The sequence below is a fragment of the Gymnodraco acuticeps genome, unplaced genomic scaffold (assembly GCF_902827175.1).
Source record: "Gymnodraco acuticeps unplaced genomic scaffold, fGymAcu1.1, whole genome shotgun sequence".
NCBI classification, from domain to species: Eukaryota; Metazoa; Chordata; class Actinopteri; order Perciformes; family Bathydraconidae; genus Gymnodraco; species Gymnodraco acuticeps.
This window is the reverse complement of record NW_022992160.1, coordinates 3,141,233-3,153,949: the sequence shown is the minus strand read 5'-3', so window position 1 is coordinate 3,153,949 and position 12,717 is coordinate 3,141,233. Positions and strand designations below refer to the sequence as shown.

Genomic DNA, 12,717 nt, shown 5'->3' with positions numbered 1-12,717 from the left:
TCCCGTTGAAAAGAAATCGCTGCCAATCATATGTCCACGCTCGCGCCAGGACCGGGGGAGGGGTTACATGACGTGCATCTTGTGCTGCATTCACTTGCACTCGGACATTAGAGACTTTCTCTCATAAATGTCCGATGAGCCACAACTTTTCTTTCAAAACAAAGCTGCCAACTGGGGTGGCAGCTGGGGTGGCAAGGCCTATTTTTAGGGTGTCAGTTGCCACCCCGGTAGGTGAAACTAGGCTACTAGCTACAGTACAGATGGAACTAGATGAGCTGTTAACTCTCGCTCTGAATTTTTTTTTTTTTAATTCTCGCTCTGACTTAGACAGGTTGAAAGAGACGAGACACACATTTTTCCCACCCGCATTCCGCGAAGACCCGCCCTACTGTGCCTCTGATTCGCAGATTGTTGGGAAAAAACGCTGACGGGATGCTGAATGTGATTGGACCAATGCGTTGACAGACACACACAGACAGTGGAACAGGACATGCAGAGCGCTGTTTGCAGTCTATGGACATAGAGGATCATTTTGACTCGTTGCGTTGTGGCGATGTCTCGCAGATAACACAGATAATACAGATAATTATGAAAAGTATAATTTGCTCAGAGTCCGGAGACAGTTGTGGTTCGGTCCGGATCCGGACCAGAGTCCGGACTTTGAGGATGCCTGCTCTATGATATGAGCAAATTACCCAACATATGACAGTTAGCATCCGGCAGTTTCTATGTGCTAGGGACCGTACTTTAAATTTCTATCATAAAACTTTGGGGTACTTAACATTTCAATAAGACCCTCTGAGCAGATCTGAATCTACCTCTACACCACAGCCATCTTATAGCCATTCTTCTTACATTTTGAATCAGGACAAATACATACTTCTTTTTTAAAGTAATGTTTGCTTAAAATGACAATAGCCTGCTGTTTTAGAAAAAGACTGAGTTTAAATGTAGATGTATATCTACAGTAAAGGCCCGGACACACCAAACTGACAACAAAGAACTGACACAGACGGACCCCGACTGTTGCGTCGTCTCTGCGTCTTGGCCATGTGTCGCACTGGAACACACCGCAAAGACTTCAGCCGATGGCCAAGAAGCACGTACGAACTGCGCATTCGTGAGTGTCAATAACTCTCCTTACCAGCAGGCGGCGGTAGTGTGTATTCGTCATTCAAAAGAGGCAACAACCGGAAGACAGACTGCGTGATAACCGAGAGAAGAAGAACAGACTGCGTGACATAAACAACAAATAGCGTGTGCGTTCCATTTTCACTCTACAGCAAGAAGCTCATGGGGCTTTCGCGAACCTGTGTCAAGAGCTGGAGTTAAATGAAATCTCACATTTGCCTTCTTAATAGTTTGTTTGGGTCCCTCACTTCCGTTTCGCTTCTCATGCACTGATTCGCTGGCTGAACAGCCAATCAGAGTGATTTCTTTGCCCGACTGCCTTTGGCTGACTGCCCGCCGATTCAACAGGTTTCGGCCGAAAAGGCGTCGGCCCGCTGAAAAGACACCAATCTGAGTAGGGCGTGTCGACGTTAATCGTCGGCCTGACGCCCACAGACGCCGATAATCGGCCTGGTGTGCTCGTGCCTTAAGAACCAGTTCAGGTCTGAGAGCCACAGACAGGGTTTGGCTCCGAGACAAAAATGACTTGTCAGTTGTACAATTTACTTTCCCTAACCTGTCCATATGTTGCATCTAAAACGTTTTTGCAGATGATTACCAATATGTTTCTGTTTTTTAGGCTCTGAATGAGCAGCTACAGGAGGCTCAGGTCAAAGCCGGCCACAGGGTGTCCAGCCACAAGCAGGCCACCCAGCTGCTGCAGACGGAGCTGCAGGACAGCCTCGCGCAGGTGGAGGAGAGGGAGCACGCAATCCAAACCCTCAGGAGCAAACTACGAGAGTCTGAGGTACTGCTGCTCATTTTATTTTCAGGCACATGTCGAAGTATAAAGACTAAATCGAATTCAGGGCAAGGTTATGAAATGAGTCTTCAACACTTTGAGTCTTCATATGTTCAAAGGAAGAAATTCACTCCTAGGAAAAGTAACAAGTCATGCCCTTGTCAGTGCAGCGCTTGGTTCATCTCCCCCGAATTGCCACAATGTTCTGACAGCTCCTGGCTATTTGAGGCTTGCACCTGCCTTGAAAAGGTGTTGGCTCGGTTTCTTGCTGATTTCGGTGTTTATAGCATCAGGCTGTTTTTACAATATTTGCTCGAATGCTTTCCAACTACTTTTACCCCTTCGTTGGGTTTTGATCTTTGGGACCCTTTTTCCTTCCACCACGGGTCTTACATCAAATCCCATACACACACACACACGCTCTTCCTCAATCTAAGTAACTATAGCTATTAACTATTTATTCCCCCATATGATTGTATGTTGTCTGTCCTATTGCCGTGTTTTTTAGTGTTATATATTTGTTTGTATTTTTTGCACACCGGGACAGAGTTGCACTCTGAATGGCGTTATACTCTGTGTATAATGACAATAAAAGGCTTTAACTTTAAGTTCTTTCCCTTTTTTTCATGCTTCACTTTCTTTTTGTATTTTATTTATTTGCTTCACTATTTTACACTACTAAACATATATTTCTAAATACAGTTAACTTAAAACACTTCAGGGGCATATCACATCATTATGAACGTAAGAGCAGCTTTTATTGACAAATGACAAAACACTCTGATTTATTTTACAAATATCTTTTGGCTGTGAGCTTATTTATTGTGATCTTCAGTTTTTGTTTCACAACTTTTTTTATTACTGGGCAGAATTGTTTATCTAACACTTGTCTCTTTGTGCTTTAGAGTAAGGCACCACCCAGTGCTGTGGAGCTGGAGAAACTCCGCTCTGAGCTGTTCAAAATGGAGGTGGAGTTGACGTCAGCGTCCGACAAACACAAACAAGAGTAAGAGCTTTTTGGATGCATTCTGACCCTTTGTTGAATCTTTTCCTCTTCTCCTATTTATTTACTATACTTAGTGGTTTGTTGTAATATCAGGTTTTCTGTGGTTAACTTCTCTTCAGCTGTTTTTCAAAATGTGTCAACAGAAAGGGAAAGAGGCTCCCCTGTCGTGTTAGAAATGGTTGATCAGTTCAGTCGCAATGTTTCCCTCTGACACTTAGTCATTTGAGTTCTGACCAAAGGTTTGTCATTCTCAGGATCCAGATGATGAACACAGTGCTGAAGGACAAGGAACACTCCCTGAGGAAGCTGAAGGAGACGTTGAGGAAGTCACAGCAGCAAGGGGAGGAGTCATGTAAGTCTGCTGTCTGATTATTACGTAATGTAATATTCAGAACTCTTTAGAATGTGAATGAGCTTTGTTGCAAAGTAGGTTTACACATACGAGGAATTTGCATCGGTGTTCATGAAGCATACATTATCGCAATAAGAGAAGTAAGTGAAACAAACCCAATAAACTATTATAAAAAACAATTTAAAATGTTTTATATATTTATATTTTTTTTTTTTAAAGGATCATCTCTATACAGTATATTAACATAACTATGATTTGTGAAGCGTTAATGCAATGGCAAGAAGCAAAATGGGCCACATTATGACTTCATGCTATAAACAGACTGCATCACGACTGACTTCACTTCCCTGCTTGTTTCTGTGTGGAGATCACTCCAAGAGAGGGGATGAAACCCCCATTGTTACTATTTAAGGTAGAAACATGTTGTACTGATGTAGTCATGTTGAATTCAGTCCTGCAGGGTGAGGACCTTCATGCCAGACTGACCAACTCCAGAGGACTGGTGAAGACTAAACTGGAGGAAGAAGTCAAACAGCTCCGACTGAAAATAACCGAGCTGGAAAGGTGAGATTTAGCAGTTTGATGGTGAAACTTCTTAGATCGTTCATGTGATTGTGACAGACTGCTTCACCCGCGGTGTCTCACAGAGAGGTGCAGGTCCTTCCTCCTGCAGTGATCAGACTGTATAACCACCAGGGCCCCTGCTAGACACCCCCCCCCCCACACACACACACACAGCAACTCGGACTATGACACCACTGTTGTAAAATAACAGCAATGTGCAATAATATAAAAACTAAACTAAAAGCAAACAAAGACTACGACACCACTGCTGACCAATAACACCTATGTGCAATATGTTCCTTGCAAATGTTATTATAACTACTGGCTGTTACTCTTATGTGGTCCATCCATGACTTTAATAAGACTCTTTATGTAACTATGTGCGCTAATCATTTTAAACCTGTTACATACCACACTTCACTCTACAATGTTACACTTATTTATTTTATAAATACTGCTACTACTTACTTATCTACCTGAAAGTGTAATTTAATAATAATTTACATTTTAAATACTATGTGCATACCTTTAATTTATTAGTGTTCTATTTATTTTCGTCTTTAGCTATACTTTGCCGTAACAATGTAAATGTCCCCTTTGTGGGACGAATATAGGAATTCTTATTCTGGTTCACTGCATCTTTTCAGCCGTGTCTAACAATTGTCCTCCTACCCCATCAGCCTGGTGTCCAGTCAGCAAGCAGAGATAAGCAAGTGGAAGAGCAGAGCCTTCAAGCTGAAGGAGAGGGTCCAGAGGGAGGTGGTCAAGCCTTCATCACCCAGCACTCCCACCAAGAGGGGCTATCCCATGGCCTCAGACTGCTCCAACTTCTTCAGCTCACCCAAGAAGTTCAAGGTTACTCCTAGGAAGGTCCTGGATTCTCCCAGGAAAGTTCTAGATTCTCCAAGGAAGCTGCTCGACTCTCCGAAGGTCTCTGCGCTCGACTCCCCCAAAAGCAGATTCTTTGATGTTGGTGGAAACTCTGAGCTGCTGTCCAGAAGCCGTCCAACACAGTTCTTTGATAACTCCAGCCTAGGAACCACTCCAGGTAAGCTCCATTAAAGCTCACCTCCCTGTACTGCTGTGTGTGGTAGTCTGAACATCATAAAGAGCTGGGGCCTCGTTTATAAAGCCTTGCGTAGGATTGACGTGGGAAGGTTGCTTACGTAGGGCAAATAAATATACGCACAGACATTTTCCGATTCATAAAAGACTGGCGCAGGACTTGCGTACTGCACATCCTACGCCGGTTTCCCTTTTTATAAATCACAATCAACTCGAAATGCGGCGCAGCTTTTGCGGGCTTCACGTAACGCCCATATTTGCCTATAAATAGTCCCATTCATTTTTGGACTGACTTTATGAAGAAGATCGCAGGAAATGACGACAGAACAGCTAAAAAAGACATCTCACACCGTGTCAGGTTTTGGTTATTTTGGGGAGGTCGAGATAAATCATATTGTTTGGTGGATGCAGTTTGAACCAGAGTAGCAGCATGGAGGTCGGATCGTCACCAAAATAAATAAATAAGTGGTCCGAAAAAGGTTCATGACAAAATAAATACACATAGCGTTCCTCAGGCAGTGTGTTTGTACCGGGGACAGGAAACTAAGAAATGATCGGGGAATCCCTCCGGAGTGGAGTCATGACGACTGGATCTGAATTATATTTTTGTATTTGGTGGTTTGTGTCCCAGCTGTCGATCAGCTGTCGATCAGCTGTGCGCAGCGTCTCCACTGCAGCCTGTGCATGCAGGCCGCCACAATTAAATATCGTCCACCACAAATGGATCTCATAAAAAAAAGTATTATTATCCTTTTTTTTTTTTATTCTTCTTTTTTTTTTGGTGGTCTAATGCAGTGGTCCTCAAACTTTTTTCAATAATGTACCCCCTTTGAAACAAATATTCAGCCAAGTACCCCCTGATCAGCGCAAAAACTATTTGTTAGGGGGAAAAAGCCTATATAAAGAGGTACAGCACAGCGCTGCACCATCAGTGTCTGATTTATTAAAACAACAACAGTAACTGAGAAACACTTAAATGCTACATTTCAAATGTTTACAATCCATCACTAAATTCATGGCAAACCAATTTTAACATCATGCAATAACACTAAGACGACATTAGTTGCATTGAACTGATCTTTTTAATAAGTTGTACTTACAATGTAGTGAGAAACATGGGCTTGTGCTTCACTGAGGATCTTTGTCATTCTGACAGGGAGGCAAACTGCAGTTATTACACTTCGAGTTTTGAAATATGTGTAACTCTGTTAATATAAAACCCACACTGCTCAAACTTCGTTACTTTTCCTAAAATTGGTATATTTATTTATTTTGGGGCTATGGGAATGAAGAGAAAAAATATATGAGCATTTTATGAGCATGGGATTTTGACCCCTCATATAAACATATGCATAATGCTGTGCTATACTTTGCGGCCACAAGCCGTTGCCAAGCAACGCTTATTGTTTAGGTCCTTTTGATACGCAGGCAGTCATATAATTAGCTAGAACTGATAGATTTGGACATAAACGCGAAAGAAGTCTAACCGGATGCGAGAGAGAGATCAGAGATCAGATCAGCTGCTGCTGACGGAGAACACGCAGCTCCGTCCACTGTGACGGACCGTTGAGTGGAGCAAAATTAAATACACTAAGAGTTAGACCTAACACACTTAGCTAGTTTATCTACTCTGGAACTAGCTAAACTAGCTATAAATATATGTATTCTTTACTGTCGGGTCACTTATTACAGGTTCAGCGAGCTGCACGAGACTGACGGGCTGTCAGGAGAGGGAGAGGAAAAGAGAGCACCCTGTTTATTTTTCCCATTTTATTATCCAGAATTACTGTAAACCTTTGAATAAAGTAATTCATCTACTATTAGTAGTTTGTTTAAATGCATTGATTGTTTTTTTTTTACATAAAATAAATCTCACGTACCCCCTGCAGTACCACAACGTACCCCCAGGGGTCCGCGTACCCCCATTTGAGAACCACTAGTCTAATGGATAGTGAGGTGGGCTGATGATCAGAAGGTTGCGAGTTCAAATCCTGCCTGGAACACCACTAATAGTGTGCCCTTGAGTAAGGCACTTAGCCCTCGGTTACTCCAGGGAGAATGTCCCTGTAATTGGTCATTGTAAATCGCTTTGGAATAAGGCGTCTGCTAAATGCCGAAATTGTAAATTATATTTTTGGGAGAATAAACCCCACAGATCCTCAACTCCGGTTTCACTCATTAACCTGTTAAGCCCGAGAGACCCGGTTCCGGGGGCCTCCTGCAATATCTTGCAGAAAACAGTGTCTGAGGGCATGTTCATTTAATAAAACTATGAATGTTTTATATCCATGTAACGGAAAGAAACTCATCTAACTGATCTTTTTTTTTTTTTTTAAATCAACACAAAAAAAACACAATGCTAACGCTGAGCCTCTGAATTAGCAACGAGCGAAAAATGCTAACGGATGACTGCACCGAAATTCACTCACAAAACCTTATTATTTATCTTTGCTGCACATCTCAACCCATCGTTTCCCATCGTGAGGGGACACAGAATCGATGGTTATCCTCATTATCACTCAATTATACGAATTCTCGGAGATAATAACAAGAACACACATCAAAACATATGGAGCTCGTTAGCCAAAAACGGCAAAATGGCTCACCTGTGAGGTAGTCTGGTCAAAGGTGGTCTTCAATGGCATTAAAACGATAAAAAACGATGCTGAAGTTAATCCATAGGTTAATCCAATGTGTCTGTGTCCCTTTGAATGATTTCTGATAATCCATGAGCAATAAATCTGCTTTTCGGTTTTGAGATGTCAGACCTAGAGACGGCTTCACTATGGAGCAAAACTGCTTGCGCGAAGACGCCATTTATTTTTTTACATGAGTGTGTGTGCGGGACAATTCCCCTTCGATTCTATTGGCTCTGACGGTCAGAAAGAGATGTCAAAATCGAGCAAGGGGGGCCAGAGATAAGGAAAATCCACCCAAATGGCCCCAGAAGAGGTTTTTTTTGCTAAATCTGTCTAAAAAGGTCAAATATCACTTGTTTTGCATCAATCTTGATACAGGGTACTTATTATATGTTGTACTTTGGATTCCTAAAGCTTTTAGTCTACTAACCCATCATCCAAGGTTAGTTTTCACTATAAGTACAAAATATATTTTGGACGGACACTATAATTTACAGTTTTTTACCATGTTCAATCTGAATTTCCTTTCAAATAAAAACATCTATATTGATTCTGACTTTTCTACATCCAACTCACAGGTTTATCATTACTTTGAGAAAAAAGATTATTAATTTAACACTTTTAGAAGGGAAGACATGGTCATTTGTTCTGGGAATGTCATTTTCGAGCCTGAAACCTGAAAAACAGGCTTAGGGCTAAACTGGTTAACAACACAACGCAGAGCAACAACAACGTTGTCTACAGTAGCCATGAACTTGCATGTATTATCTTATTTGAGGGGGGGGTGGATGCGTGGACCACCCGAATAGGTTAAGGGGCCTTTGGCTTTTCTTGCCGGGGGGGGTGTGGTGCGGTGCCCCCACAAATAGAATCAAATTCTGTGGGAAACACTGTGTACAATTGACCACATATTATGGTGTTCTTAGTTTCCAAACCTCCTGTGTTTTACGAGCGACTTATCAAGTAGGCTATTTGCGACGAACGGCATAAAACATGATTAAACATGATAGTATATAAAACCATGCTCATATCTACAACCTATAGAAATGCAAAATGGCGTCAGTTTAAAGTAATTCTGTCCTTCTGTTTACCGCATCATTTATAAGAATACATTTCTTAACAAGAGAACATAATCGAGGGGTGATCAATAACATTTCCGTATTTATTTCTTTCTCCAAGTTGTGTTTTTGTGTGCACTGAGGAGTCGGTGTTTGTTAAATCATTTTAAGATTGGCTTTAATCAATGTTTGAAAATGAATTCTTCATATGATAAATGAGAGGTAACATTTTATTGATGGTATTATTTCCACATATTTCTCTCCATTCTTCCTTCTGCCAACGCGGTGTCGCAGTTTCTCGTCTCTCCCGTTTTTGTGCTTAGTGCGTACGCATGGGTTAGAGTTTGCGTGGAGGACCACACATTTTCCCGTCAAGTTTGTTTTTTTAGAAATCGCAAACATTGCGTAGAAACTGGCGTACGCCATCTTTTGAGCGTACGCACCGTTTATAAATGAGGTCCCTGATCTGTTTGTTTCACCAGAGTTTTCCCTTGTCCCTGACCATCCAGACACAGAAGAGGGTAACTGCTGTGATATTATTCTGCTGCTTTGGGCAACACTTAGGGTTCACTAACAGAAGCTTGAGGTGTTGGGACTTCACCAGGTTTCACTAAGTAATATGTTTTTATTTGTGTGTGTGTGTGTGTGTGTGTGTGTGTGTGTGTGTGTCGTCTTTGTGTGTGTGTGTGTGTGTGTGTGTGTGTGTGTGTGTGTGTGTGTGTGTGTGTCGTCTTTGTGTGTGTGTGTGTGTGTGTGTGTGTGTGTGTGTGTGTCGTCTTTGTGTGTGTCGTCTTTGTGTGTGTCGTCTTTGTGTGTGTCGTCTTTGTGTGTGTGTAGTCTTTGTGTGTTCAGTCTTTGTGTGTGTGTAGTCTTTGTGTGTTCAGTCTTTGAGATGTAAGTCGGGAACTTTCAGGATGTCCTACTTTTATATATGGCTTATTGGCTTCAGTCCTCTCTGCACACTTTCTACCAGCCTGCAATCCTGCACACTTCACGAGTTGGAAAACCTCACTATTTAATGTTTTAAAAAGGTAGAACAATGGAGGTGGGAAGCTAGCATTGGAGTATGTACAGGACATGTAGTAGTTTTCCCCTCAGGTGTATGGGTTTGTTTATTTCCTTTAGATGGATTTGATCATGTGACTCAGTACTGTTTTGTCTAATAAAAGTGTTGTGTGTTGCAGCTTCAGGGGCAGACCGAAGAGAGGATATGTGGCCTAAGTCTCCAAAGCAAGAGGACATGTGTAATAGCCAGTAACATTTTTGTGTGTAATATTTTTTTGAAAATCTTTCTTTTTAAATGTTTCTAGATGTGGTTTTGAAATGTTTTTTCTATTGTTTGACTATTAAAGTTTTTGTACATAAAGAAAATGACTTGTCTCATTCACACACACAACATTAAGAAGGACTTCCTGTATATTCCTGGCATAAGAAACAGATTTATTTCGTGCAAGTTTTCATTTTGTGAAATGAAAAAAAATCTGGGGACATTAGTCCATAACAGATTTTTTTTCATTTTGTGAAATGAAAAAAAATCTGGGGACATTAGTCCATAACAGATTTTTTCGCTTCAATGAACTGACAGATGCATGGCTCTATTTGTGTACCAAATGACGCATACATCAGTTCTAATAGAATGACGGACACATTCAGGGTGGTACATTTAAAATAGTCCAGAATACTCAGTTATAATATATATATTGTGTTAACAAATCCAGAATTGGATTCTTCAAAGTAGCCCCCTTTTGCCTTGAGGACAGCTTTGCACACGCTTGGCTTCTCTCAGCGTCACGAGGTCGTCACCTGGAATGGTTTTCAATTAACGTGTGCCTTGTCAAGAGTCAGTTTGTGGAATGATTTGCCTTCTGAATGGGTTTGAGACCATCAGTGTTGTGCAGAGGTAGGGTTAGTGCAGTGCACAGTGGAAAGCCCTATTTGACTACTGTTGTAATCCATATTATGGCAAGAACCACTCAAATCAGTAAAGAGAAACGACCATCAATCATCACTTGAAGAAATGAAGGCCAGTCGATCAGGAAAATGTCAAGAACTTTGAATGTTTCCTCAACTGCAGTCGCAAAAACCATCAAACGCTATGATGAAACTGGCTCTCATGAGGGCCCCCGGGAAAGGAAGAGCAAGAGTTACCTCTGCTGCAGAGGATAAATACACAAGAGTTACCAGCCTCAGAAACCACACATTAAAGCACCTCAGATTAGGGCCCACATAAATGATCACAGAGCTCAAGTAGCAGACAATTTCAACATCCACTGTTCAGAGGAGACTGCGTGAATCAGGCCTTCATAGGCCAATCGCTGCTGTTACGTCCCCAGCTCGCTTAGGGTAAAAGGGAAGCAACACGAAACCAGGTGTTCTTGGTAAGAGGTTGATTTTAATAATAAACTCAAAATAAAGATATAACCAAAAATATAGGCTCTTAAAACCAGCTATCTGTTCACAATAACGCTACACAAAACAAAGGTCACAGATTATCACAGTCATAGCACACTATGGGCACTTAAGGCTAAAATAGTGAGGCGTCTCGCACAAGTTCGACGCCGTCACAAATCACAGAATACACACAAAACACACTTAAGCACACACCCTAACTAACCACTGTAGCAGAACTAGCGCAGAACTGACACAGAACGTAAGGAGAGCACCGAGAGCCGTCTGACACAGATTCAGACCTCTCCTGTCTAACTGAGATGCACACACTCTTGTAAGAGTCCCCGGAAGGTGTGGGCAGGGATTGGTGAGTCGGGCCCGACCTGCTCCAATCCAGATCTTCGGTCACGCCTACCGAAGGAGGGACAGGAAACTGGCATCCAATGGCGTCCGGGCAACAGCACATCTCATATACATATAATATACACAGCTGACACCCCCCCCCCCCCCCCCTTAAGACACAAACTCACAGTTTTGTTAACCATGCCTACTACTAAACCTACCTAATAATTCTGAAGGACTCTAAAAGACTCGAAGGAAATCTCTACACACAATACACATAACCAGGGTCGTAACGCTGCAAAGATCCACTACTGAGGATGCTGGTGTCACTGTTGGTGATTTATTCAGAATTCAAGGCACACTTAACCAGCAGGTGTCTTTTATACTGATAACGAGTTCAAACAGGTGCCATTAATACAGTTAACAAGTGGAGGACAGAGGAGGCTCTTAAAGAAGTTACAGGTCTGTGAGAGCCAGACATCTTGTTTGTTTGTAGGTGACCAAATACTTATTTTACCGAGGAATTTACCAATTAATTCATTAAAAATCCTACAATGTGATTTCCTGGATTATTTCCCCCCATTCTGTCTCTCATAGTTGAAGTGTATAGGATGAAAATTGCAGGCCTCTCTCATATTTTTAAGTGGGAGAACTTGCACAATTGGTGGCTGACTAAATACTTTTTTGCCCCACTGTATATGCGCTTTATAAATGTAATGTATTATTATTTATTATATAGATAAGTGGTGATTGTTACCGCCTGGGTTAAAGTGGCATTAATGCCAGAGATGCTCCCTGATTGGGGTTAGGATAGGGTTCAAATGGTTTAGAAGACGGCGGGTATGGGCTTAGATATGTCTCGTAATTTGTGTGAACATAAAAATAAATATATATCCATCCATCTATACATCTATCTATCTATCCATCTATCTATATATCTATCTATCCGTCTACCTACCTACCTACCTACCTACAGATAGATACTTCATTCATCCCAAATTGTGAAATGAAAAAGCATATGAATGAAAGCAATAGACAGGAATATATGCATATACAGTAGAAAGGACACGATGAATATTATAACATTTAATGTAGCCTTACTATGAAGGCTGACCTGTTCCCCCATGGCTTTTTGCAATGGTAAATATAGATATGGGTATTGTAGAAAAGAAAAGAGAGTGGCAAATAAATGAAGTAGGAATCAAAACAAGTAGGCCTATGTGCCTCAGGAATAATTATCACAATTACCTCAAAATATACACAGATGGAAGAGTGTGTTGGAGTTGGTATCCCAGACTTTAACATTTCGATCTCAAAAAGAGCGTCAGATCAATTATCAGTGTACACAGCAGAAATGTTGGCAGTAATAATAGGATTACAGTGGGTGGGAG

At 41.5% G+C, this 12,717-nt stretch overlaps 1 protein-coding gene across 9 annotated transcripts in view; it reads left to right on the top strand.

Annotated features, from left to right (window-relative positions):
* The window catches only part of cenpe (centromere protein E), an 83,041-nt gene extending 73,074 nt beyond the window's left edge, over positions 1–9,967 (top strand). For 4 of the 9 annotated variants that reach the window (XM_034204576.1, XM_034204575.1, XM_034204569.1 and 1 more), the window contains 6 exons: positions 1,751–1,918; positions 2,818–2,918; positions 3,173–3,270; positions 3,723–3,834; positions 4,515–4,882; positions 9,079–9,202. In XM_034204576.1, the coding sequence (XP_034060467.1) occupies positions 1,751–1,918; positions 2,818–2,918; positions 3,173–3,270; positions 3,723–3,834; positions 4,515–4,882; positions 9,079–9,170 (939 nt within the window). In that variant the 3' untranslated portion in view covers positions 9,171–9,202. Of the gene's footprint in view, positions 1–1,750; positions 1,919–2,817; positions 2,919–3,172; positions 3,271–3,722; positions 3,835–4,514; positions 4,883–9,078; positions 9,224–9,780 lie in introns of those variants that run through there. The other 5 variants (XM_034204573.1, XM_034204577.1, XM_034204572.1 and 2 more) reach the window with 5 other exon arrangements.
* The last annotated feature ends 2,750 nt before the right edge of the window (positions 9,968–12,717 follow it).